The 27,891-nt window shown below is 41.8% G+C and overlaps 1 protein-coding gene across 3 annotated transcripts; it reads left to right on the forward strand.

The window, feature by feature from the left end:
• The first annotated feature begins 1,389 nt into the window (after window positions 1-1,389).
• Window positions 1,390-27,884, forward strand: LOC132236816 (amine sulfotransferase-like). 3 transcript variants are annotated; one of them, XM_059700129.1, is made up of 7 exons: window positions 1,390-1,521; window positions 16,645-16,796; window positions 18,835-19,043; window positions 20,846-20,972; window positions 21,772-21,866; window positions 24,486-24,672; window positions 27,358-27,884. In XM_059700129.1, exons 2-7 carry the CDS (start codon window positions 16,655-16,657, stop codon window positions 27,477-27,479), a joined length of 882 nt encoding a protein of 293 aa, XP_059556112.1. In that variant the 5' UTR covers window positions 1,390-1,521; window positions 16,645-16,654; the 3' UTR covers window positions 27,480-27,884. The 3 variants fall into 3 exon arrangements, with proteins under 3 accessions (XP_059556112.1, XP_059556115.1, XP_059556114.1); XM_059700132.1 differs by lacking the exon at window positions 1,390-1,521 and adding an exon at window positions 14,009-14,028; XM_059700131.1 differs by lacking the exon at window positions 1,390-1,521 and adding an exon at window positions 14,845-15,014.
• Window positions 27,885-27,891: the final 7 nt, after the last annotated feature.

The raw sequence follows: 27,891 nt of genomic DNA on the forward strand, positions 1-27,891 counted from the left end.
CCAGATTATTGGGGTTCAAGCGAGCAGGCACAAGAGGGGGAAGTCCTGGGAATGCAAGCCTTATCTTAAAATTAAGTCTTCAAGTTCCTCTGCCGAATATCAATTAGTAACCTCATTCTGCCACCTTGAGACCAAAAGGTGTTTCATAAAATAAAACTACCTTTTTTTCTTTTTTTTCCCCTTCCCCCTCCCATTTTGCCTCGGAGCAGTGGGAGATTTTTTGAGAAACCAGCTGTTAGCAATCTCCAGCAGGGAGAACACCTTTATTATCTTAACTAGAGACTCAGTGCATGGATCTGTGCACTGGTGGGGTCCCTTGGCCTGGCCTGCAGGGATCAGGCCAAAACCAGCTCTCTGACATCTCCTGAGAGGTCCCAGATTGAGAGAGGGCATCAGCCGGCTGAAGGACCCCACCAGTTCACGATCAGGGCTGGGGAGGGACCATGGGAGTGGAGCCCTAACCAGTTTGGCTCAGGTGATAGAGGGTCGGCCTGCGGACTGAAAGGTCCTAGGTTCCATTCTGATCAAGGGCATGTACCTTGGTTGCGGGTACATCCCCAGTAGGAGGTGTGCAGGAGGCAGCTGATTGATATTTCCCTCTCATTGATGTTTCTAACTCTCTATCCCTCTCCCTTACTCTCTGTAAAAAATCAATAAAAAATATATATATATATTTTTTAAATATATTTTTAAAAAAACACAAAACAGGAGTGGAAGGTCATCACTTAAGAAGGACAACCCTGGATGTTTTAGAAAACAAATTTAAATACACTGTGATTTTATAAAGTTATTTGAACCTCCCATAGTCATAGCCAGTTTTACATAGGATGTTTGGAGTAAAAACCTGGAAAGGAACGCCAGCCTCCTGAGATAGGTCTAAAAGATTCATGAGCCATCCTTCATGTCCCAGGAAGATGTTGCTACAGCTTTCAAATACCTGTTGTTGTTGTAGTTTCCAATTTAAGTAAATATGACAACTGGTTACATGCAGCTCTCTTTATTATCGCCACCAGTTTTGACGGTTGTTTTGTCTGGACTAATCAGATGTCTATTTCTTATGTCAATAAAGTACAGTGGGGCCTTGACTTACGAGTGTCCCAACTAACGAGTTTTTTGAGATATGAGCCGTCTCTTGGCCAATTTTTTGCTTTGAGTTGTGAGCTAAAATTCGGGTTAGGAGCCAGCTTCAGATACCTCACCGCTAGTTGGCGCAGCGAACGTCACAGTGAACGCCACAACATCAGCCCAGCATCACGTGTCTCACTCTTTCACTGATGATTTGACATACGAGTAATTTGAGTCACGAGCTCCGTCATGGAACGAATTAAACTCGTAAGTCAAGACCTCACTGTATTACCTAATATATTTATTCAAACTGAGCTCTCTGTTGACTCCCTAGAGCACTTCTCATTGGCCAAAATACACTTGTAGGGAGTATTTATTTCTCAGCAACACATCATTCCCTGTCATCCATACAGTTATATCAGAAGTGGATTTTGCTTCATCAGTTGACGTGTAACAGTGAGTAGTGAAAACGTAGACATAGGACCTCTTTCAAGTCTTACCCCCTCTTCAGCATACAATGTATTTATTTCTTTCTCCTCAATTTTCTGTTTTTCTTCCTTTTCTTTTGTACTCAGGGCAAGAATAAGGAAAACACGTGACATTTTTTTCTTTATACAAGTACTTTCTCCTATATTCACTAAGGAGATACAAACAATATATGACTCGCCAGTCCCGAGATCCTATATAAAAATGCATTCCACACTCCACTCTTTGCTCCTTGTTTCTGTTGCAAAATAGTTTGTTCTCTCTTAAGACTGTGCAAGACATACTTAATATAATAAGCAGTTAAAAGGAGTGATTTTAGAATGTTTTCGTGGGTTGCTTGACACTTTTTCCTCTTTACGCCGAATCAAGAATTCCTGGAATTGGTGCTTTTTGGTGTGTGTGTGTCCATGTGCTACAGTATAAATTCTTCCTCACCACACTCCAAAAGTTGAGTTATTCAAGGTTTTTCCTGGAAAACTTCATAATAGCAAAGTCATAACAGCACTCCATCTATCTCCTGAATGCATTCTTTGTGCCTTACCAGCCAGTCTCCTTTATCCTCACTTCTCAATAGTTGAGGTTGCCTGGACTTCTTCACCTTGAGCCAGGAAAGCTCTAGCTACTTAGTAGGGCCTGAACTGGATCTTTTAATTAGAGATCAAATAACATTCCACAAAGCTTTCTCTGGAGGTTGAGATAAACATTCATTGAAACAGTATTTTGGTTCCCTTTTTTTGTTTTTAAGTGTGATCCGCAGGATTGTTAAAATGCTAATTTCCAGGGCACACTTTCCAGAAATTCTAATCCTATTAGTCTGTTATAGGGCCTAGAATATGAACATTTACCAAAACCCAAGTAATTCTAATGCAAGTGATGTTTCTACTCTTACTCAGCACAATTCTCACCTCTGACTTTCCTCTATTGGGCAGATGATTTAGATTGTTTGTAAAAGAATTAATGTTTTTTGACATTCAATTTAGACAAAGTCATATATGCAACTTTAACAAATTCATTTTCTAGGTGTGCACAGAAAATTTTTAAAAGTACACGACTAACATATGTGTTGGTCTTAAACCTAGTGTTATTAGAACTTCTGCGATTTCCTCATCTATTTGACATTGAAGAATAGATTTCTGGCCCAGTTGGTGTTGCTCAGTGGTTGAGCGTCAACCTATGAAACAGGGATCACAGTTTGTTTCCTGGTCAGGAACATGCCTAGGTAGCGGGCTCAATCCCAGAAGGGGGCATGCAGAAGGCAGACAATCAATGATTCTCTCTTATCTCATCATTGGTGTTTCCATCTCTCTTTCTCCCTCTCCCTCTTTGAAATATATATAATAGATTTAGTAAGTGGATCCAATAGAGAAATGCCTAGCTGGTGTAATTTTTTTATATCTATTTTATTGATTTTTTTACAGAGAGTAAGGGAGAGGGATAGAGAGTTAGAAACATTGATGAGAGAGAAACATTGATCAGCTGCCTCCTACACATCCCCTATTGAGGATGTGCCCCCAACCAAGGTATATGCCCTTGACTGGAATTGAACCTGGGACTCTTCAGTCCACAGGCTGATGCTATATCCACTGAGCCAAACCAGTTAGGGCATAGCTGGTCCAATATTTGAACAGATATGTCTTTAGACTGTATGCTTCCTATTTATATTTTGACTTTCTTATTTAGATTTATTTAGGATTTATGATAAAAGTTCAATTGGAAAATGTAATAAAAACCATACAATAGTTTGCAACTATATGAGGGTGACATCTCCAAAGTAAAAGCAGGTGGTGTTACACACAGAGCATATTCCACAATTTATTTGAAATGGCAGACAGATCCCAAAGCCTCAGAAGCTTCAGGGACAACAGATTATCTCTGTTCCAGAAAAAAAAAAAAGTACATTTATTGTAGAATTTCCTATCCTAGCTAATAAAGAGGGGATATGCTAATTGACCCTCACGCCATCACGAAGATTGTGGCGCCCACAGCCCATAAAGAGGAAATATGCTAATTGATTGCCATGTCCTCCAAGATGGCTGTGCTCACAGCCACAAGATGCTGGCACCCAGTCCCCTCAGCCCCCAAGCTGCTCAGGACTGGTCCAAGGCACAGGCTGTGGAGACCCGCTCCCAAATGGTCCCGCCGGGTAATGGTGGTGTGGGATGAAAGCACCAGAGACCGGGGTTTAGGAGAATTGGCACAAGGCTCCAGCAACTTTATTTTTTACACACACTGTTTTATAGCTAAGCTGTGGCTGGTCATGCTTCATAGATCACTGTTAGGGCTTGGCTTCTGAGGGGAAGTAGCAGATCGTTACAGGCTGGGCAAGACTGGGTAAGCTTTGTCTAGTTCCATCTATGTTTGACAGTTGTTATGACAAAATGTCTGCTTGCCTAGATCACAAGAACTGGGTGCAAGCCAAGTTCATGTCCTTTACATGACTTGGAGTGGGGTCAGGCCTTTCCTGTAGCCCCACAGCCTCTTACATCTCCCCCTTCTTTGTGTTTTAGGCGCAGTTCGTGCACAGCGGTTTGCAAGGATCGGAGGCTTCCTCCAATGGCTCGGATGCAGACTGGAAGTAGACAAAGCAGAATGGATATGCATATCCTATCTAATAAAAGAGATACATGGTAATTAGCCATACCTCCGCTACTCTTCCCATTGGCTAATCAGGATGATATGCAAATCAACTGCCAGCCAAGATGGCAACCTGCAGCCAGGCAGCTTGAAGCGAACATGAGGCTTGCTTGCTTCAGTGACGGAAGACTCCAACGTTTCCCGCCTGCCGCTGCCGGCCTCTGAGCTTGCAGTTTGAAACATTGTTACAAATATAGAAGCTAAACAAAACCCCAGAAACCTGCTTTCAGCCAGCCGGGATCTCAGAGCTGGAGTTGAAACAGTGTTTCGATTACAGAACCCAAACAAACCAGATACCTGCTTTCAGCAGCAGAGGCCTAAGAGCTGGAGCCAAGCCTCAGAGCTAAAGCTGGCCAAGAATAAAAAAAAAAAAAAAAGAAAAAAAGGAGCGGTTGGGAGCTTCAGTCACCCGCCAGCCTGAAAACAGCCCTCAGCCCCTCACCCAGACTGGCCAGGCACCCCAGTGGGGACCCCCACCCTGAAGGGTGTGTGACCAGCTGCAAACAGCCATCATCCCTTCATCCAGGCTGGCCAGGCACCCCAGTGGGGACCCCCACCCTGATCCAGGACACCCTTCAGGGCAAACCAGCCTGCCCCCACCCGTGCACCAGGCCTCTATCCTATATAGTAAAAGGGTAATATGCCTCCAAGCACTGGGATCAGCGGAGCTGTGAGGCCTCCCGGAACCGGGATCAGCGTGACAGGGGGCAGCGCCCAAACCCCCTGATCGCCCTGCAGCTCTGTGTGTGACAGGGGGCGAGGCCACAACCTCCCTATCCGCCCTGCTCTCTTCGTGACAGGGGAAGGCGCCCCAACCCCCTGATCAGCCCTGCTCTGTGCCTGATGGGGGGAGCTCCCCAACCCCCTGATCGGCCCTGCTCTGTGTGTGTCAGGGTGCGGCACCCCAACCCCCCCCCCCCACGGGCCCTGCTCTGTGTGTTTCGGGGTAGAGCTATAACCTCCCCATCGGCCCTGCCCTGAGTGTGACAGGGTGCGGCGCCCCAACCCCCTGATCCACCCTGCTCTGTGTGTGACAGGGGGCGGTGCCCCAACCCCCCAATCAGCCCTACCCTGAGCATGACTGAGGGTGGCATCGCAACCTCCTGATCCGCCCTGCTCTGTGCATGACAGGGGCTGCACCTAAGGATTGTGCCTGCCCTCTACCACCCAGGAGCAGCCCTAAGCCAGCAGGCCGTTATCTCCCGAGGGGTCCCAGACTGCGAGAGGGCACAGGCCGGGCTGAGGGAGATAACGGGCATCTAGTCCTATCTAATAAAAGAGAAACATGGTAATTAGCCATACCTCTGCTACCCTTCCCTTTGGCTAATCAGGGCAATATGCAAATTAACTGCCTGCCAAGATGGCGGCCGGCAGCCAGGCTACTGACACCAACAGGAGGCTTGCTTGCTCCAGTGATGGAGGAAGCCAACCTTCCCCGCCTGCTGCAGCTGGGCTCTGAGCTGCTCTCTGAAAAGCATTGTTACAAATATAGAAGCTAAACGAAACCCCAGAAACCTGCTTTCAGTCAGCCGGGATCTCAGAGCTGGAGTTGCAACAAATTTTCAAGTACAGAAAGTAAACAAAGCCCAGAAACCTGCTTTCAGCAGCCGAGGTCTCACAGCTAAAGCCAGCTCTCAGCTCCAGTGACAGCTATAGAAGGTAAATAAATCCAAGAATAAAAAAAAAGGAAAAAAGAAGAGGCTGGGAGCTTCAGTCACCCACCAGCCTGAAAACGGCCTTCAGCCCCTCACCCAGACTGGCCAGGCACCTCAGTGGGGACCCCCACCTTGATCCAGGACACCCTTCAAGGCAAACCAGCCAGCCCCCATCCGTGCACCAGGCCTCTATCCTATATAGTAAAAGGGTAATATGCCTCCCAGCACTGGGATCAGTGGAGCAGCGAGGCCTCCTAGCACCGGGATCAGCGGAGCCATGAGGCTTCCTGGCCCCTGGAGCAGCGTGACAGGGAGCAGCGCCCAAACCCCCTGATTGCCCTGTGGCTCTGTGTGTGACAGGGGGTGGGGCTACAACCTCCCAATATGCCCTGCTCTGTTCGTGACAGGGGAAGGCGCCCCAATCCCCTGATCGGCCCTGCTCTGTGCTTGATAGGGGGGAGCTCCCAACCCTGATTGGCCCTGCTCTGTGTGTGACAGGGTGCGGTGCCCCAACCCCCCCATGGGCCCTGCTCTGTGTGTGACGGGGGGGAGTGCCCCAACCCCCTGATCGGCCCTGCTCTGTGGGTGACAGGGGGCAGTGCCCCAACCTCCCCATTGACCCTGCCTTGATTGTGACAGGGGGCAGCTTCCCAACTCCCCAATCGGCCCTACCCTGAGCGTGACTGAGAGTGGCATCACAACCCCCTGATCGGCCCTGCTCTGTGTGTGACAGGGGGGAGCTCCCCAAACCCTGATAGGCCCTGCTCTGTGAGTGACAGGGGTGGCACCACAACCCCCTGATCGGCCGGCTCTGTATGTGACAGGGGTGGCACCACAACCCTGTGATCCACCCTGCTCTGTGAGTGACAGGGGTGGCACCACAACCCCCTGATCAGCCGGCTCTGTATGTGACAGGGGTGGCACCACAACTCCGTGATCCGCCCTGCTCTGTGAGTGACAGGGGTGGCACCACAACCCCCTGATGGGCCCTGCTCTGTGGGTGACAGGGGGTGGCACCGCAACCTCCCCATAGACCCTGCCTTGAGTGTGACAGGGTGCGGCGCCCCAACCCCCCAATCGGCCCTACCCTGAGCTTGACTGAGGGTGGCATCGCAACCTCCTGATCCACCCTGCTCTGTGGGTGACAGGGGGCGGCGCCCCAACTCCCCTGTCGGCCCTGCTCTGAGCCCGACCAGGAGCTGGGGGGCAGGCACCTAGGGATTGGGCCTGCCTTCTGCGACCAAACCCCCCCCCCCCCCCCCCCCGCCGCCAGTGCACAAATTTTTGTGCACCGGGCCTCTAGTAAGTATCATAATCCCGGAACCTAATAATGAGGTCCACCAGGTAGAAGAAAACCAACTTTCAATCTCATTAAAAATCTTAGCTGCTACCTCTGCAGGCAGAAGCTCAGGTCCCTTTGCACTCATTATAGCCTGAATTTCGTCATGCAATTTCAAAATATCCAATGATGTATTAGAGGCCTTCCATATACCTAAGAGATGTGCTTTAACCTTATTCTATTCCTAAGAGGAAGCATTATAAAACTTGGGAGTTACACAAATGTTATTAAATTCAGTATGACAGCGGAGACTAGCACGAAGCTTAAGATTTTGTAACTGATCCCCTAATAAAAGCTCAGTCTGTTCCAAAACATCAGCCTTCTGTTCTAACTTCCTATCGATCCTTTCTTGAAGCAACACTCATATTTTTAGCAAGATCTACATAATGAGCTGTATGAATTTCTTGAGTTAAAGCTATAGCTGCAGTAGTAGCAGTAGCAATCAGAGAAATTACAGCTACTAAACCTGCAATTCCTAAAAATCTCTTAGGTCTAGTAAGTAACTCATATAATCTTATCAATACTTGAAGTCCTGAATGCTCATACCAGGTACCATTGGCTTTAACAGGAAGCATAACAAAGGGAGGCTGATGCAAAACTACAATGTCAAAATTTCTATCAGTAACAGATGTACAATTGGTGAGAACACCCTTGACAAGAAACAGAATATCCTTCCTTCTCAGGGTCATTCCAAGTCTGCAGAGTGAAGGTTGGTGGATCAATCACATGAGCCCAGTGAACCTCAGCCGAAGTCACTGGCAAGAGTCTAGTCAAGGCGATCAAAGCCAAAATTAATCCCCAGAAAGGATTCCGAGTGAATGCTTTGAGCTTCTGCATCCAGCCTCTTCAAAGAACCTAGGTGATAGGAGGAGTCATCTCCGTTTGCCGATGATCCCTCCACTGGAGCGTGTCCTGCCTCTTCCTCAGAGATCTGATCGCAAACTCGGTCACTGGGGTCTGCACCTGGAACTTAAACACAAGCATATCCTCTTCCCCAAGTTAGCAACTCCATAGTGTTAGGATCTTTCTATTTGACTAAGGCAGCCCGATGGGCTCCCGTGGTCCATTGTCGATCTGCAGCAGACAAACCCTGCGCGTCCAGATTCAAAAAATTTAAAGTAAATAGTGAATGTTGTAATATTTGGTGAGGAGAGTACGGACCCCATAGCTCCCCCTTCTTTGTTTTTTGGATCTGATTTTTTTTAGGGAACGATGTGCCCTTTTAACTATGCCTTGTCCTTGGGGATTATAGGGGATTCCCGTCTTGTGAAATATCTGGTAATATTGACAAAATTGTTGAAAAGCCCTGCTGGTATATCCTGGTCCATTACCTGTTTTTATAATTTTAGGTATACCTCAAAGGGAAAATGCTGTATAACAGTGGTTAATTACATGCTTAGTAGCTTTACCTGTTTGGGCTGTAGCAACCAAAAATCCAGAATAAGTTTCAATAGTCACATGGACATAGTGTTGCCTTCCAAAGGCAGGGACATGAGTGACATCCATCTGCCAAAGATGACCTGGAAGGAGACTAGGAGGATTTACTCCTTCTACTGGTGGATGATGGTTTAAGTCACTACAAGCAGCATATCCCTTAACTATTTGTCTGTCCTCTGGTAATTTTAAATTGGCTTTATTAAAAAATTCTTTAAGAAGAGAGAATAAACTTTAAAAATATAAGATATAATTAATAGATTTAATTTTGTCCTTTAGATTTTTTTGTAAGGGAAATTTAGATTAGTATTTTAGTATTTTGTTATTTTAGAATATCTAATTTAATTTAGTAAACTCCTAAAGCCTTGGGCTGCTATTGACTGGAAATAGGTAACTATTCAAATGTAAATTCGTTACATTCTTTTTACTAAGGATGGGAAATTGGGAAGCAAGCCTCTTTTTAGAAGTTGCTACTGGTAGGAAATTTTTGGCCTACCTGCTTGTTTTGTTGGGGGGAAGGGAGGCTAGCCCTTTCTCTATTAGAAATTCCTTTGGGAAGCTAGCCTTAATTAAAGGGCGTAGCCGTCTTTTACCTGGGCTATTTAGATTTTTATAATTAATATATTTTAATAATTCTTGAGATTTAAATCTAATTTATTATTTTAAGGTATATTCTTTAGTAAATTTTTGTAATAGAGATAATTTTTTGAATTTCCTTTTTGGACTTGAAGTTAACTTTTTAATATCCTTTATCAGTATTTAAAAACTGTTCTTTATTATGGAAATGCCAATCCTGCTGCTAGAATCTAGCTAGCATCTTTTTTCCTTTGGGTTAAATTTGCCATTTTTCTTAGGAAATAATCAGTCTTGGGTTTTATTTTGTATGTTTGTAAAGAGATTTTAGCTTAAAACTCTATCTAAATGTCCACAATCAGACGATGCATGCATTAGTTTCAAGCTAGTTTTTCTCTTTATATGTGTATAGAAATCCTAGACGTATTTTTAAATTTTTGTAAAACTTTTCAGTTACAAGAAGGAGATTTTAAATTAGAATACATGGGGAGGGGGTGCCCATGTTGGATCGCCACATACTCCCTTCTTCCCTTCCCTCATTTTCTGCTTTGGGGGAAGTTTCAGCAAATGATTCAGATGGCATATTTATTTCTAACTTTTTGCTATGTTTCTTTAGTTAAACTATTGACCTACACTTGAATATAGGGAATTTGGTCGGGGTGACCCGGCCAGCCATAGACAACATGGTGAACCTGAAAAGCGGTGGTTAAATTATAAGTCCCCATATTTGGCTATCCCACCTGGAAAGTGGGCCACTCCCGTTCAGAATTTCTGTAAATCAAAAGCATTAACATCTTAACCTTTAAATCTACCCTAGAACTTTAATTTAATACAGTAAATTTACAACCTAGGTAAGAGCAACTGATAGACAGAAATCTTTATTAGCTAAGTGGGCTGATTCCCCTTTAATAGTGAGCAAAAGACTGAGAAAAATAATTTTCGTAGCTGCCAAGAGACTTCTGCAGACTACCACGGGTCCAGCCCAAACGTTCAGCCAAGCGTATCAACAGAACAGCAGAATAAATCAAAGTAGCTTTTACTTCACACAGACTAGTTAACAGTGGGTTTACTTTGTCCCCACCCCATGATGATCAGTGACGAGAGACAGACAAGGGAGGGGGTGACCTGTTTTTACAGATCCTCATGCAGATGCCCACGTGGCCGCATCCCTTAGGAGCTTAGATTTGTCTTAGCTAAGGTGCACCCGTATAAAACCCGGGCCTGGTCACCTCCATGTGGGGGTGAGTCACCGTTATGCCATATGACGAATCGCGGAACCGCAGGTTGGGGCCCACTCGGACTCTGTAACTGAAGTCGTGGAGCCACACAAAGGAGAGGAGAGGGCAGGCCCCCTCCCTCCACACTCACACACTTTCACCAGACATTCACTCAGAGTTTAAACAATCCACCCAATTCCTAACAATTTCCCCATTCCTGAGGGAGCTCTATAGCTTCCCAGGAGGTGATCAAGCTCCCCTTCCACTCACCCGGAATGGGCCTGACTGATAGGGGGTCGACGAAGATGACTGGCCCTGACCCATTTTGACAAAGACAAAGACAACAAAGGACGAGACAAATGCAATCTAAGGTTGCCCAGAACCTGCAGCTCGCTCCTTGAAGTCCTGAAAATTTTCAAAAAACATTGCAGCAGGGTGCAGACAGAAGCAGACGACTTTTTGACAACAAATGCCAGGACAACAAATACCAGACAATAAACACCAGAAGGACAAACCCAGTGCGTGGCCACCGTCGTGGCCCCCCGGCAGGAGTCGGGAGGTAGTTACTCGAGCCCCTCTTGCCTGCAGCATGTTCTTTAACATCTGTGCATGCAGAGAGCGCTCTTTGGTCTCTAATTGCCCCATGTTTTACTCCTAATTAACACAAATTCCCCAAAATTTACTATTACTTAATGGACTCGGCTGAGTGATACTTCGGGGTCCTCACGCAGCCCACATTCTGCTCCACGTTGGGCACCAATTGCGGAGACCCGCTCCCAAATGGTCCCGTAGGGTAATGGCGGTGTGGGATGAAAGTACCAGAGACCAGGGTTTAGGAGGACTGGCACAAGGCACCAGCAACTTTAACTTTTACACACACTGTTTTATAGCTAACCTGTGGCTAGTCATGCTTCATAGATCACTGTTAGGGCTTGGCTTCTGATGGGGAAGTAGCAGATCGTTACAGGCTGGGCAAGACTGGGCAAGCTTTGTCTAGGTCCATCTATGTTTGACAGCTGCTATGACAAAATGTCTGCTTGCCTAGATCACAAGAACTGGGGTGCAAGCCAAGTTCATGTCTTTTACATGACTTGGAGTTGGGTCAGGCCTTTCCTGTAGCACCACGGCCTCTTACAACAGGCAAGCCTCGGATGACAGCTGCCCAGCCAACTAAGTCCACTCAAGGCTCAGGTAACCAGGGCTTGCCGAGGCTTGTGCTGCCAGCAGTGGCAGCAGCAGAGGTGTGATGGGGCGTCTCCTTCCCCTGATTGCCAGGTCACCTCTTGCCCCTGAGGGCTCCTGGGTGGTGAGAGGGTACAGGCCCGGGTGAGGGACCCCCCTCCAGTGCATGAATTTTCATGCACCAGGCCTCTAGTTTCTATAATAATAAAAATATGAAATACTAAGTGTAGGGCGCAGCTATGGGGTTAAACCTCAGACTGATTTGTTGGCACAGCCACAAACAAGGTCCAGCTTAGAGGGCACAGTCCTCTTAGCATAATTAGGCTTGATCTTATGACGCTCCCTAGATCTTATCTGGGTAGCTAATGGGCTGTGGGAGGTGCACAAATGCTGCTAAAACAAGTGAAACTCACAAGCACATTGTAACTATGGTGACCACTACCTTGTTTACCTCTGGCTATAAAATAAAGGCTCAGCTTGCCTCTGGATCTCTCTCTGTGGCCTCAGCCAGGCACAGGAAGATCCACCTAGACCCAGCTTATTCTCTTTGTCTGTCATTTCTTCATCCTTCACCACCCTCACTCAGGCTTTTGAACCCTTGGCTGAGCTGGCTCCGCACATGTTGCACCCAGCACGGGGCCTGAGTTTGGGGGAACTACAGTTGTCAGGTGAAAGGACGCTCCAGTGAAGCACGTGCAGAAAGCAGGAGGAAGGTAAGGAGCGAAGTTCCGTGATATAACTAGGTGTAAAACATGGGAAATTCAGGATCGCAGGAAAAGAATTTATACGTATCCATGCTTAATGTTATGCTCTAAGCACGGGGCTGTTCTGTGAGGTATGAACAGCTTTTTGAGTTGTTCGGTTTTGTGAGTACAATCTGCCAATGGTTTTCTGAGGAAGGAAAGGTAAATACAGAGGCATGGGAGAAGGTAGGAAAACAACTCAAAGATCATTATATAGCTGAAGGTCCAGAGGAAATGCCTGCCTCTGCTTTCAGTCTTTGGTCCCTGATTTGGGACTGCCTAGAGCCCACTCCAGAAAGGGAGTAGATGAATGTGGCAGGGGAATCAGGACAGATGGGTGAAGGCTACCAGAGGCTTCCGACTCCACCGGTACCATCGGCATCTCCACTGCCTCCTCCAGTCCCGGGGGCTACAGCTCCTGTGGGAGAGAGCACTCTGGAAGATGCACTTCCTCCCAAATATGAACAAGGATTGGAGGAAGCAAGGGAACAGTGCCGGCAGGTTTGGGATGATGGGGGTCTGGTGCAAACATTTGGAGAGCTTTCTGTTGCTCATAAGCCTCTCCTTTTACCCTGAACTATGTTCAGGATGCAGGAGAGGAAAGCAATTGGGTAAATGGCTGATGTTGGTGATAATCCAATGTCCCATAGGCAGGAAAACTACAAGCGGGGCCAGCACCGGTCCCGCCAAACAGTAGGGTCCTTATCCTTAACCCCACTGCAGCCTTTCCAGCTGACTCAGTAAACCTTTATTGCCGGGAGCCGGTCCATCCTTGCTGTTTCAAGGGACCTGGCATATATGGCATACGGTTCTTAATATGTTTGCTCACCTTCTTGGCACTGTGTTTTAACCAAGGTCACCTCTCCAAGAAAGGTTGAATCCCCAGGTAGGGATTTTCCCCTGAAGTTAGGGAGGGAATAAAACCCCTCAACTAAGTGCCAGGCGGGTAATTAATCCCTTTAACTACGAACAATCATGCTTAAACTACATAATCTTTTCTCCCTGGAATGGAGATAAGAAACGCCCTAACCTTTGTAATAGAGATTGATGGGATTGAGTCAACTGGTATAAATACAGATGTAACAAGACAGAAAGAGACAGAACTCAGAACACAGAACCAGACAGAGACACAGAACTCAGAACACAGAACTAAGGACACAGGGCTTGGAAGACAGGACCAAGAGAGACAGAGCCTAGGCACAGAACCTACACAGAACGTTCTCTAGAGACAGAAGAACTTCGCTGGCGAGAGCATGCCGGAGGATCCTGGACAGGGACTGACCTCGGAGCCTGGAGGCGGAGCCTGGTGAGAGAGCATGGCAGGGGATCCTGGACTGAACCTGACTACAGAGATTGGCAGGAGAACCTGACTGGAACCTGGACACTGAACCTGACTGGAGAGCCTGGACAGAACCTGGCTGGAGAACCTAGCGAGGGAACATGGCTACAGAACCTCGCTGGAGATCCAAAGCAGAACCTCTCTGGAGATCCAGACCAAAACTTGGCTGGAGACCCTGACAAGAGAACCCGGCTATGCTGATCAACTGAACACTGTCTCCGTGTCATTCCTTCTTCGCCGACTCCGTCCACACCTTTGGGGACCCCTGGACCCGCTGGGGTTGGACCCCGGCACTTTATCATGCCACCCAGGGAAGCGCAGGATTGGCAAGTTCTCTCTGGAGTGATAGATCAGGACTCAGGTAATAGCGAAAAGCGCCAATCCTACTCTTAAAATGGATATAAGACAGGACTTGTGGTTTTTCTTTTTAATGCCTGTTTTGGATTGAGTAAATGGATTTTATTTAAGTTTTAACACATCAAAGTTAGCTCTTGACACAAAAAGAAAAACTAACAGTTTGACTCAAAGTTAACGTTTTATTTTGAAGTGCTAAGGCTCAAAAGTAGAACCAATTCACTATAAACATGTAAAGCTGCATAATTTGCAACATCTTAAGTTAAAGTAGGAGGTCATAAATACAGAGGAGCATGTATTTTTATATGTATCTAGGAAGCCAGAGCTATTTCTTCAGGTTTCATCATACCATGTTTAGTATTCTTCTAATGAGTTCTCACCCCATTTAGCCGAGTTAAAATAAGCTGTCTTATTGAGGCTTCATGTGATATCTTCTGATTTAACATTTTGGAACACCTGACAGCATTACCAAGGATGAGGACGAATGCAGTAGCAAGCTCTAAAATGTATACCCATTTATGAATGGTCAGGATTCCATCAACTATAAACATTCTTTATGAATGGTCAGAATTACATCAATATAAACCTTTTTTATAAAAATAAAAAAAGGGGAGAAGAATGTTATCTGTTAAATTGAAGAATGTTATCTGTTAAATTTTTTGAATTACAATGCAGAGATTTGTACAGCAGCCGAAAGGCATCGGGCCTCCTGTACAATAGCCTCTGCCGACTTAGCCCCGCAAGAGTTTTGCACAAACCAGCCAAGAGTTTTACCAGATCTAGTTATGATGTGGGGAAGAGGTTGTGTTTTGTATCTTTCCAGAAGGAGCAGTGCAGTCAATTTGGGAACCGGAGACTTTCATATGTCACCACAATGGACCCAGAGAAGCTCCTTGTCCCATCGTTCAAAACACTGAGGGTTGCCCCGATGACAGCATAGTGGAAAAAAGAAGAAAAGGAAGGCTATGCAAGGGACTGAGATGCCAACATGGGGTCAGCTGAAGAAGTTAACAACTGAGGCCCAGCAGATCGTAGAGAAACAAGATGTGGAAGCTACTCCCTCAATCATGTTTCTGGCTATGCTAGCATTGGTTAGCTGCCAGTCTTCTGCAAAGTCTTGCTCAGCCAAGTCCGAGGACTCTGAGTAAATTAGCAAAAGAAACTTTCATTTAGCAGAAACTCACTTATTGCTGCTTTGCATTAGCATTGTTTTGTTATTCTTACTAGTTTTAAAAATGTTAACACATTGGCATTGTTTTGTTTTGTTAATATCCAGACCTTTATGTTTAAGTTTTAAAATGTTAACATGTCTGTAGTTTGGGTTTTGCATTGGCATTGTTTTAATAGCCAGAGTTTTGTTCTTGATGCTTAAGTTTTACTTTCATTATAGTAGCTTAAAAACAAAAAAGGGCAAGATGTTGGGCCCGGCTATAGGGTTAAACCTCAGACTGACCTGTTGGCACAGCCACAAACAAGGTCCAGCTTAGAGGGCACAGTCCTCTTAGCATAATTAGGCTTGACCTTATGATGCTCCCTAGATCTTATCTGGGTAGCTAATGGGTTGGGGGAGGTGCAGCAAGTGCTGCCAAAACAAGTGAAACTCACAAGAACATTGTCACTACAGTGACCACTACCTTGTTTACCTCTGGCTATAAAATAAAGGCTCAGTTTGCCTCTGGATCTCTCTCTGTGGCCTCAGCCAGGCACAGGAAGATCCACCTAGACCCAGCTTATTCTCTTTGTCTGTCATTTCTTCATCCTTTCACTGCCCTCACTCAGGCTTTTGAACCCTTGGCTGAGCTGGCTCGGCACATTAAGAAACTGTATCAGTAAAGTGATTGAAGGAATGGGCTCTGTGGCCGAATAGTCTGGCATCAAATCCTGCCAGGTCTGCCATCTGGGCAACCTTGCACCTCCTTTACCTTATTTTCCTTAGTTCTATGTTTGGAATCATGATAATACCTCCCTCATGGGGTTTTAGGAAAAGCTGTTTAACCTTTTAGTATCTTAGATTCCTCATCTTTAAAATAGTGATAAAACCTCTAAGAATGTTTGGTTGCTGTTAAGAATAAATTTTTATATATGCACTAGCGGCCCAGTGCACGAATTCATGCACTGGAGTGGGGTGAGGGAGGGCACTTAGCCCGGCCTGGGCCCTCTCGCAGTCCCATATCCCTCAAAGGATATCTGCCTGTCAGGGGGTTTGGGCCTAAGCCAGGAGTCAGACATCCCTCTCTCAGTCTGGAACTTCTTGCTCCTTACCGCCGACCTGCAATGGAGGTGGGAGAGGCTCCCGCTACTGCTGCTGCAGTTGCCAGCTGTGAGCCTGGCTTCTTGCTCAGTGGTGCTTCCCCCTATGAGAGTGCAATGACCCCCAGGGTGCAGCTTCTGCTTTGAGCGTCGGTCCCCTGGTGGTCAGTGTGCATCATAGCAACTGGTTGTTACGCAGTTCAGTTTATTTGCATGTTAGAATTTTATTATATAGGATGATGTTTAGTAAGGCATGGGTTGAGACACATGACATTTAAAAGGTGCTTGGCATATATTGAACACTCAGTAAGTGTTAGTACATAATATAAAATACTAAGAAATTGAAAAGTGTTTTATTTGTTTTTACTTGTAGGTGAATAAGTATGGACAACAAAGACACATATTTGCTGAACTTTAAAGGCTATAATTTTGAATCTTCTTTCGTTGATGCTGACTTTCTAGAAAATCTAGATGACTTTGAAATTAGAGATGATGATGTCTTCATAATTACATATCTAAAATCTGGTAAGTTTGAGGAGTGGACTACCTGCTATCAGTTTTCACTCTGGTTTGGTAATACATGTGTACAAATGAGCCCTTTTCCAGACATTAATAGTAGCCCAGCCTACATTTAGAGCACCATTAGGATGTTTAATAAGTTAAATAAATCTCAAAGTTTTACTATATGAGCTCATTTAAAATGCATATATTGTTGTTTTTTAAGGCACCTCAGAAGAAACCAAACATTGAGCCAAAGCAGATACTAGGTCAATGCTGACCTGTTGGCTTTCTCTGAGAATGGAAGAAAATATATTTAAAAAACCCAGCAGGCTTTTGGTTAGCAGCATTTCTCAGTCAGAACTAATTCATAATATGCTTTTCAATTACTCTAATTGCTTTTATTTCCCTATAATAATGAAAGAATTTTGAACTAATGGAAACTGTCTTCAAATCTTACATTCCCCTTAAAAGCTTATTTTTTATATGTGCTTTTTAGAACACAGGGTGATTGGTGTTCTTGAATCAATGTTGTACAAGTGGTTAATATTGCTCAGAGATACATTGGAGTCAAAGTCAATACAAAAAAGTCATTCCTGGTTTTCATGAAAGTGCTCCAGTCCCTCCCTTTTACCATTGACTTTGAAATTCAGGACCCTGTTTACTTTCTCCAAATTAAATACAATGCCTTTTCCCTGGATGTTTCTACTCTGCAAAATGTGCCAGCACATTTGATATCAGGTGTTTTTTATTTTCCTCCCTTAGATGTGGGTGGTGCCTCAGTTTTCTTAGTTTTAGGTTAAGCAGCCCATAAGAATTTTTCCTTTACCCTTAATCCAGCCTAAGTATTTGTCCTTAGCCCAATCTGCTGATATCTTACTCATCTTAAGGGGATATTAGTGACTTTCCAGAAATCGGCATACATTTTATCAAACCTACTGTATCTATTAAGTCTACTCAAGTGAGTAGCAATGATTGGAAGACTATTGACACCTCAGATTCTTTTAGTACATTGATTATATATTCATGAACATAGGTGCAAAAATCATATACCAAGTAAATATGAGCAAAAACAAATCTAGCAATGTCAAAAAAAGTACCACTGTGACCAGGTGGCTTTATTTCAAGATTGGTTTAAAAATATATGAATGCAGTTCACCCACATTACTAGAGCATAGTAGAAAGCCTGAATTATCATCTCAACAGGTGCAGAACAAGCATTTAATAAAATTCAGCATACATTCCTAAGGGAGACTATTAGCAAACTAGGGAGAAAGTCAACTTCTTTGCCCTAACCGGTTTGGCTCAGTGGATAGAGCGTCAGCCTGGGGACTGATGGGTCCCAGGTTCGATTCCGGTCAAGGGCATGTGCCTTGGTTGCGGGCACATCCCCAGAGGGGAGTGTGCAGGAGGCAGCTGATCGATGTTTCAAACTCTGTACCCCTCTCTGTAAAAAATCAATAAAACACATTTAGAAGAATAAAAAAATAAAAAACTAGTCTTTAAAAAAAAAAAAAAAGAAAGTCAACTTCTTTAACCTGATGAATAGACTCTACCAAAAACTACCACAGACATCAAATGCAATAGTGAAACATTTAAAATCAAGTATGAGACAAGAATGCCCATCAGTGCTTTCATTTAGCACTGTATTGGGAGACCTACACAATGTTAAAAAGAAAAGTTTAAGGGGGTCTTGAGCTTTTAAACTGTCTTTATTTCCAAAAGGTAAAACTTTCAGAAAGACGAAGGAGAAACAGAGACAGCCGCAGAAAATCACACGAACAGAAACTACATGAATCACAGGGAAAAAAAGAGCTGAAGGGTTAATCTAAATCACTATCACAACTCTTTTTGAGTAAAAACGGAACTTAGAACACCTAATTTTATCTTTGCTAATTTTAATATAAAAGACAGAGAAAAAAAGTTGGGCACATTTCCTTGGCATATTTGGAGTGGTTAAAAAGAAAGAAAAAGCTCCAAATAGTTTTGAGATAGATGGCATAATTATGGACATTGTAAATAAAACATTAATTCAGGTTTGGAAATGAAATTTTTATTTTTACAGGTACCACCTGGACTCAGCAGATATTAAGCTTGATTTATTTTGAGGGTCATCGTAACAGAACTGAAGACTTGGCAACCCTTGTGAGAATCCCCTTCTTGGAATACAATATACTCAAAACAGACTGTCTCAACAGACCATCTCCTCGCCTCTTCTGTTCCCACCTTCCATATTATTTAGTACCAAAAGGTCTCAAGAGCAAAAAAGCTAAAGTAAGTTATATAAATAGCTTATGAACCTTTGGCACAAACAAAAATACTTTCTTCAAATATTCTTTTCCAGCCCCACTCATCCACAGTCTTTCAAATGTGATTATTGTAATTTTTGATACTGTTTTACACATTAAATATATATATGGAATTATAAGTATGTACATAAATTGGGTCATCCCACACATTGCTTGTAGTGTGATTATATAGTATACAGCTACATTTCTTTGATGACAGCACATAAAATTCTATTCTTTTTAATGGTTTAGTAGAATTTATTGTATGGCTCTACAATATTTAGTGTATTGATGGATAGGTAAGTTGCAGCAAATGTATATATTACATTGCAATACACATTGTTTTTCTTTTTTTTTTAATCCTCACCCAAGGATATTTTTCCATTGATTTTTAGGGAGAGTGGGAGAGAGAGGGAAGACAGAGAGAAATATCGATGTGAGAGAAACATATCAATTGGTTTCCTCCTGCATGAACCCCGACCAGGGTCCAGGCCAGGAAGAGCCTGTAACTTAGGTACCTGCCCTTGACCAGAATCGAATCTGGGACACTTTGGTATGCAGTCCTGTGCTCTATCCACTGAGCCAAACAGGCTAAGGGCAAACTTTTTAGTTTTTAATATAAATTATAAAATCATATCTCAAACTAATCTGAGTTTGCAGTTTACTAATCAATAATGAGATTAAGCACTTTTTGATATTGTATTGGCCATAATTATTTCTTATTATGTGAAATTATTATGATTTTTGTCCAATTTCTAAATTTCATTGTCTCTTTCTTAATGAATTCTTTTACATATATTCTGGATACTAATAAATTATTGGTTATATGCGTTGCTTTTCTCATACTTTGTTGCTTTTTGTAACTTCATGCTATATATTATGATTAATAGCATTCTTTAAAACTTAATACACTTTAATTGATCAATTTTTATTTTAACGGAAATAAATTTTTTCTGTTTCAGAAATCTTTTTCTTCTCTGAAACCAGAAATATATTCTTTATTTTTAAGATGTCAAATGTTGCTTTCATATTTAAATCCTTAATCCATTTGTAAATGATTTTTTTTTTCTGGGGGTCTGTGGTGAGGTATGAATTAGAATCCCAGTTTTATACTATATGGATAATTATTTGTTTCAACATCATCTGTTAAGTAGTGTTTCCTTTTTGAAATGATCTTGAATGCTATCTGGGCTTTTTATCAAATGTCAATTACCGCTCACAGAGGGTACATTGAAACAGTTTCTTACTTTTTCTTTTTTTAAATATATTTTTATTGATTTTTTACAGAGAGAAAGAGAGAGGGATAGAGAGTTAGAAACATCGATAAGAGAGAGAAACATTGATCAGCTGCCTACTGCACACCCCCTACTGGGGAAGTGCCAGCAACCAAGGTACATGCCCTTGACCAGAATCAAACATAGGACCCTTCAGTCTGCAAGAGGACACTATCTCCACTGAACAGAACTGGTTAGGGCAGAAACAGTTTCTATGCAGGGTAATTTGTAATATTAACCAACCTTACAAATAAATAATTTTACTTTAAAAATTATTTCTATATGCTTGTGTATGTGAAATGTTAGGTGAATAAAGTTGATTACTTCAACAGTCTTTTTAATAGAAAACAAAAATGGCTATAACCTAAATTTCCATAATAGTAGGCAGGATGAAACAAATTATTATGCATTCATATAGTGACATATGTTGGTGTGAAAAAACAACAACAAAAACACCAACAACCTCTAAGGACAACCAAAAATTGTTAAAAATGTTTTCCTATACCCCCTGCAGATTATTTACGTCTACAGAAACCCCAAGGATGTTATGACTTCATACTTCCATTTTTCAAATGTGGTGGTCCGTCTTGAACCTGGGAATGATATGGAACATTTCATGAAAAGGTTTCTAGATGGAAATGGTAACTATGAATTTATGCATTCAACTTGTTTAGGAGGCCATGTTGCCATTTAGCCAAATTCTCAAACCTGGGGAACACATTTTAAGGAAAGAAAGAAGAGTAACGATAGAAGCGGGATGCACATAAGTGGTTACTGCTCCGTTAATTTACTTTGCCACCCAATGGCCTTTCTATTCTCACCAGGACCACTTTGGGGATTGCTATGATTGCAAAGGCATATTGTTTAAGAAACAGTTTGACCAGATCATAAGAGAACCACAATGGCGTACCCATTCAAAGTGGACGTAGTGTTTGTGTTCTGTCATGGACTTATGGTAGGCTTTACATGGCAGCGGTGCAATATTCATCTCAACACTGAGGAGGATAGGTTGATGGGAGAGGCTTGTGGAATGTGGAACTGGGGCTCTCACTTATTTAGAAGATTAGATTCAGGTTCTGTCTTATAGATATCTGAAGTTGCTATCCAGACATCTTAAAGTAGATAAAAGGAGAAATAAAGACAGATTTTCAGGTGGAAGAAGTAAGAAAGTAAGGAGCTTCCCTTCAGTCTTCAGGATGAGTTGCTTGGGCTTCTTATTTTCTCCTCTGCTGCTTTCCCTACATGCACAGGAGAGGCAGGTTTCCATTAAAATCATGAAATTGTTTCCCAAAGCACCATTTTTACCAGGTAACATAGATGTCCAGTGGTGGGGGCTTTACTTACCTTTTGGAGGATTCCAGAACAGAAAAGAAAGTCTCTACTTTGCTGTTTGATAAGTGCAACATCTTTACCTTTTCAATCCCCCCCCCCCCCACCCAGTGGTAGGAAGCCGTTGGTTTGATCACGTCAGAGGCTGGTATGAGCACAGACATGACTTCAATATTCTGTTTATGATGTATGAGGAAATGAAAAAGGTAAGAGGCGAAGGTTATTTTTAAAAATTATTTCTTTGAAACCCTTTTTGATTTTGGGTTTAATGAACCGCATTTTCCCAGTTTTCTTGGAACCTAACTACTTCTCATGCTTTTTCAGGGGTTTCTCATTTCCGGCCCATCTTTCAATTATTGGTTTCCTCAGGGCTCTCTTCCCACTGTACACAGTCATCTTTTGTGGTTCCTTTTCATGCACCCATCTGTGTCAATAAGGGCAAACTCACATGACTAGTGATTGAAAAAAGAGAAAAGGCACAGTGGGGCCAGCCCTGGCCCATGTGACTAGTTGGTTGTCATCCTATGCACTGAAGTGTTGCTGGTTCGATTCCCAGGCAGGGCCTGGGTTGCAGGCTTGATCCCTGGTGAGAGGCACGGTGTTTCTCCACCTCTCTTTCCCTCTCTCTCTAAAAATCAACAAAAATATTAAACAAACAAACAACAAACAAAAACAACGCTGGGGCGAGAAGCCACTAAGATTTAGCCCATTAGTCAGAGGAATTGTGTGCCCAGTGATGCGAGTTCTTTGTGTTTTGTTGTTGTTTTTATTAAAGAGAACCTTGAACTGTAGCTTTCATGGAAATCACATAATATTTACATGTTGGCATCCAATGAAAACTGTCTTAATACATTGTGTAAACCCAACCAAACACATTTGAAGTTTACTATTTTGTGATCTATGGTTGATATATTGACTCACTGCTACATATCTTGCTCATTAATTCAAAATTATAAAATGCCTATTATGTGACAGACCCTAAATCATCAGACAAAGACAACTGAACCCTTTATTTATAGAATTTATAATCCAACAGGAAAGACAAGTATTCACTAAGTAGGTATATATACTTCAAACCTGTGATAACTGTTATTAAGGAAAAGTGCAGGTATGATAGTACATGAAATATACTGATCTGGAATAAGTAATAGGCAATTATTTCTGGAAAAGTAACATGACAACTTCAAGCGAATAGATATGAGTTGGCAGAGAAGTAAAAGAGAAGTCTAAGTCAAGAAGAGAGAATGTGCAAATTATCTGAATCTGTCAAGTGCATGATATCTTGGAAGGAAGAAGTTAAAGAGCAAGGTGGAGGGAATGAAAGATTAAGGTAGAGAGGTGTATACAGTAGGAGCCAGACCATGCAAGGTCTGTAGTCTTTGTTATTGATAGTAATTTCTTCATCTTAAAAGCAATAATGAGCCCTTTGACAGTTATTAGAAGAATAGCAATGATAGAATTAGTACCTTCAGAATGTAATTCCCTCTAATGGGTTTAAAAGTGATAACAGTAAATTTAGGCAAACTAGTTAGAGACAATTTTGGTAAACCACTTTTCATTGTTAGTGTAAATAAATGCAAATGATTTGGGGATGTTGGTTTGGTATCTAAAAGTTTTCTGGGTTTTTTTTAGTATAGTTCTAACAGGGTTTTTTTGTTTGTTTGTTTTTTGTAGATCTATAGTGTTTTCTATGTATATAATCATGTTGTATGTGAACACATAATTTTCATCTTTCTTTAAATTTGGATGTCTTTTTCTTGTGTATTTACTCTGGCTAGAACTTCCAGTTTAGGCTGAATATAAATGGGGAGAATTGGCATCCTTGCCTTGTTCCTGATCATTTGTTGTTGTAGTTGTTAATCCTCACCTGACGATATTTTCCCATTGATTTTTAGGGAGAGTGAAAGACAGAGAATGGGACAGACAGAGAGAAATATTGATGTGAGAGAAACACATTGATTATTTGCCTAGTGCATGTGCCCTGACCAGGGCCCAGATTGGGGAGGAGCTTGTAATTGTGATACATGCCCTTGACTGGAATCAAACCCTGGACCCTTCAGTCTGTAAGCAGAGGCTCTACCCACTGAGCCAAACCAACTAGGGCTGTTCATCTTTGCATTCAAGGATTAAATCCCACTTGTTCATAGTGTACAGTTCTTTTAACCCAGTACTTAAATTGTTTGCTAGTGATTTCTTGAGGATTTTTGTATCTTATCTTACATAAACAATATTGGTTTTTAGTGTTCTTTTCCTGTAGTGTTCTCATTTGGCTTTGGTATCAGGGTAATGCTGGCCTTATAGAATGAGTTTGGAAGTATTTCCTCCTCTTTGATTTTTTTGAAGAGTTTGAGGATCGGTGTTAAGTCTTCTTTCATTTGTGTTTGGTAGAAATAACCAATGAAGCCACCAAACTTGGACTTTCCTTTTTTGTAGCCATTGTATTTAATTACTTGCTTTACTCTTTCCCTCATGAAATTATAAACTCTTAACAAGCACACATAGCATATTATTGTTCTCTTAAACTTCTCCAGCACTTATCACAGTTTTTGAAACATAGCATTCCTAAAAGTGCTAGTTGAATGAATGAATGAGTGAATGAAGGTGAGTTGTCCTTATAAAATCAAACAGTAGAAAGTTCTAACAAAGTTGACAACCAGAGCACTCATTTTCATAGAAGGAATAGGAAAGTAATGTATCTTTGTCAAACTTTAGACTTACAATAAGTCCAATCACCTTCAGTTTTCCAAAATGTGATGAAGATGTTGGGATGTAACTCGTGCATTCTTTGTAAGCTGAATAGTTTCTCATACCCATAATTCTTTCAGGATCTCAGAAGTTCTGTGCTTAAAATCAGCCATTTTCTTGAGAAAGAACTGAGTGAAGAGGATGTGGAAGCTATTGTGAAACAGGCTACATTTCAGAACATGAAGTCTGATCCAAGAGCAAATTATGATGAGATTCTAAAATATGAATTTGGGAAAAGAACAGATGAGGGACATTTTCTACGCAAAGGTGATGCTCAGGGGTTTTTAGAAGTAAAAGTGTTGAGAGTTCCATGATTGCTTGGTCCCTACAATAATTAAGGCGTGTTTTTACCATGTCTTTCTAAGTACTGTCATTTGGAACCTGGAGAGAATCAAAGATCTTAACTGCCAATGGCCCTAAAAAGTATCCCAGGAAACTACACAATTTTTTAGTACATAGTCTAACACTTGAACCTAATTAATCAATATTGCAGTCCTTCCTTTAGTCTATGTGTCCCTACTCTTTAAAATTGGTTAGTAAGTCTTACCTGAAGATAATGTATACGTGTGACCAGGACAGCTCCAATTATTGTTTTGCTTTATTTTTCCTAGAACATTCTAGAAGTAAACCAACATGCATTTTGTTGTGGGGAAGGGAGTTTGAGTTACAGTTATTTCCTCATGTATCATATTTCTTCAACGTAAAAAGTAGAATAATACTTCATGAAACCAATACGCTAGGAATTCAAGTATTCAATAACAACATGCAATTAATTTTTATTGTGCTCTATGACATGCCAGGAATTAAGAATGAATATATTTCCCCCCTGATATTTCTTAATTTCAATTAAAAAAATTTTTTGATCTTTTAATGTACATTTTTCTAGAACATAATTTGTGCTTCTTTTATTCATATTTTATTTACTAGTTTATCCATAACTTAGCATTTTGATGAGGGATATTTATTCTTTGGTAATGAAGATCTTCTTGAAATTGCTATATTTTTTAAAAAAGTGTTTCTTTTTTGTCCCATTTATTATCAGCTTTTAAGTCTCATTGCTTAACTAGACCAAATACAAAGTAATTCTAATGCCCATAAATATCTTGCCAACTGTTCCAAATGCCAATGGTAATCCTATATAATAAAAGAGTTATATGCAAACTGACCCTAACAGCAGAACGACAGGTTGATATGACACACACTAACCACCAGGGGACATACGCTCAATGCAGGAGCTGCCTCCTGCTAGTCAGTGTGCTCCCACAAGGGGAGCTCTGCTTAGCCACAAGCCAAGCCTCTCCCACCTCCTCGGCAGCACTAAGGATGTCCAACTGATGGCTTAGGCCCACTGCCATCAGTTGGACATCCCCCAAGGGCTCTCAGGCTGCCAGAGGGATGTCTGACTGCCAGCTTAGGCTCGATCCCCCAGGGAGCGGGCCTATGCTTGCAGGTGAACATCCCCTGAGGAGTACTGGACTGCAAGAGGACGTAGGCCATGCTGAAGAAGCCCCCCACCCCTGCCAATTGCACAAATTTTCATGCACTGGGCCTCTAGTGTTTAAGAAAGAAAATTTAATAGTTGAAGATGCCAAATAATCATCATTTAAAAATTGGCTTAAGACAGTTTCTAAGTTCCAGCAAGTAAAACTGAAGCAATGACAGCTCTGAATACCCTCTGTGACCTTGATTTCATTACTTGAAAATCTTTGGGTTTCATTTTTTTTTTTTAATTTTAAAGTATCTTTTTATTGATTTCAGAGAGGAAGGGAGATGGAGGGAGAGATAGAAACATCAATGATGAGAGAGAATCATTGGTTGGTTCCTCCTGCACGCCCCACACTGGGGATTGAGCCTGCAACCGGACATGTGCCCTGACCAGGAATAAAACTGTGACCTCCTGGTTCATAGGTCAACGCTCAACCACTGAGCACTGCTGGCCCGGCTTTCTTTTAAATTTTATTTATTTTATCTTTAGCTTTTTATTCATTTATTTTTACTTTTTAAATTATAGTTGTGATTCAAGATTATTTTATATTAGTCTCAGGTACACAGCATAGTGGTTAGACATTTATATAATTTATGAAGTGATCCCTCCAAAAATTATAGTACCCACCTGGCACCATTCATAGTTATTACAATATTATTGACCATATAGTGTTTTTGTATTTTACATGCCATGACTATTTTGTAACGACCAGTTTGTACTTCTTAATCCCTTCAGTTCTTTCAATTTTAAAAATGAAGAAATGCTGATATTGTGGAGTTGTGTTAAGAATTAATTTACATGATAGATATAGTTTGACAACTACTGTGCCCGGCATTTATTTATTTTTAATTTTAGATATATATTTTCTCTTTATTTTATTCTTTCAACATTCCCATTTATCCCCTCATCCCATCTTCCACCTCTACCCACCTCTCTCCCTCGCTCAATCACTACACTGTTGTCCATGTCCATGAGTTCCTTCTCTTTTTATTCCTCATTCTCTCCACCCTACACTCCCAATAGTTACCCCATACCAGAGTTATCTGTCTACTCTCTATCGATGAATCTACCTATTTTGCTTGTTCGTTCAGTTTGTTCATTAAATTCCACATATGAGTGAAAATATATGGTACTTGTATTTCTTTAGTGCCTGGTATTTAGTAAAATATATGAAAAAATTCTAACCTAGTCCTCTATTTTACTTTTGTTATACCATCTCAATAAAGGTTATAATTTAATGGTAGTGGTTGGTGAAACCATAATAGCTAAGGATAGTGAACTACAGAAGTGTTTTTCAGTTTGTTTCTTAGTTCATTTCTGTATAAGGAAACATGAAGTATCAAGCGCAGGGAGAACTACCAGATATTTAGTGTGGCTTGAGAAGGAGATGAAAGTGGGTGGGAAGAAACTCTTGCCCTGATAGTGCCACCTACTCACCCAGGTGCCGATCATGTGCTTATTTCTAGGTACCGTTGGAGACTGGAAACATCACTTGACAGTGGAGCAAAATGAAAGATTTGATAAAATATTCCAAAGGAATATGAAAGATTTGCCTTTGAAGTTCATCTGGGATTTAAATGAGGAGTAAAATCAGTGTAAAAGAATTCTAAAAAAATCTAACTAGAGAGGCTATTTTAATATACACATTAATTTGTGGTTCTTATGCAAATGTTAATTATAATACTTTATTAATAAAAAATGAGTAAACTGTGTTTAGATTAGTTGTCAGGAGATTGATAAACACTTTGAAATTTCAAAAATTAAAATGATTTATGAGATAGTCTGCACTGATATCCTGTATTAAAACTGAAAAACAGGAAGCATGTAATAGGAATTATAAATGATCTGAGTTTTCTGTAGTGTGTATTTTTTCTTTAACTTCAATTAAATTGAGTATCTGTGAAACATTAAAATTTATTTTATTATTGTAATTAAACATTAATTCATTGATTTAAAATAATTGTGAATGTTGAAATAAAGAACTCTTATGAAAGCACATG

Source organism: Myotis daubentonii, chromosome 6 (assembly GCF_963259705.1).
Source record: "Myotis daubentonii chromosome 6, mMyoDau2.1, whole genome shotgun sequence".
Classification (NCBI taxonomy): Eukaryota; Metazoa; Chordata; class Mammalia; order Chiroptera; family Vespertilionidae; genus Myotis; species Myotis daubentonii.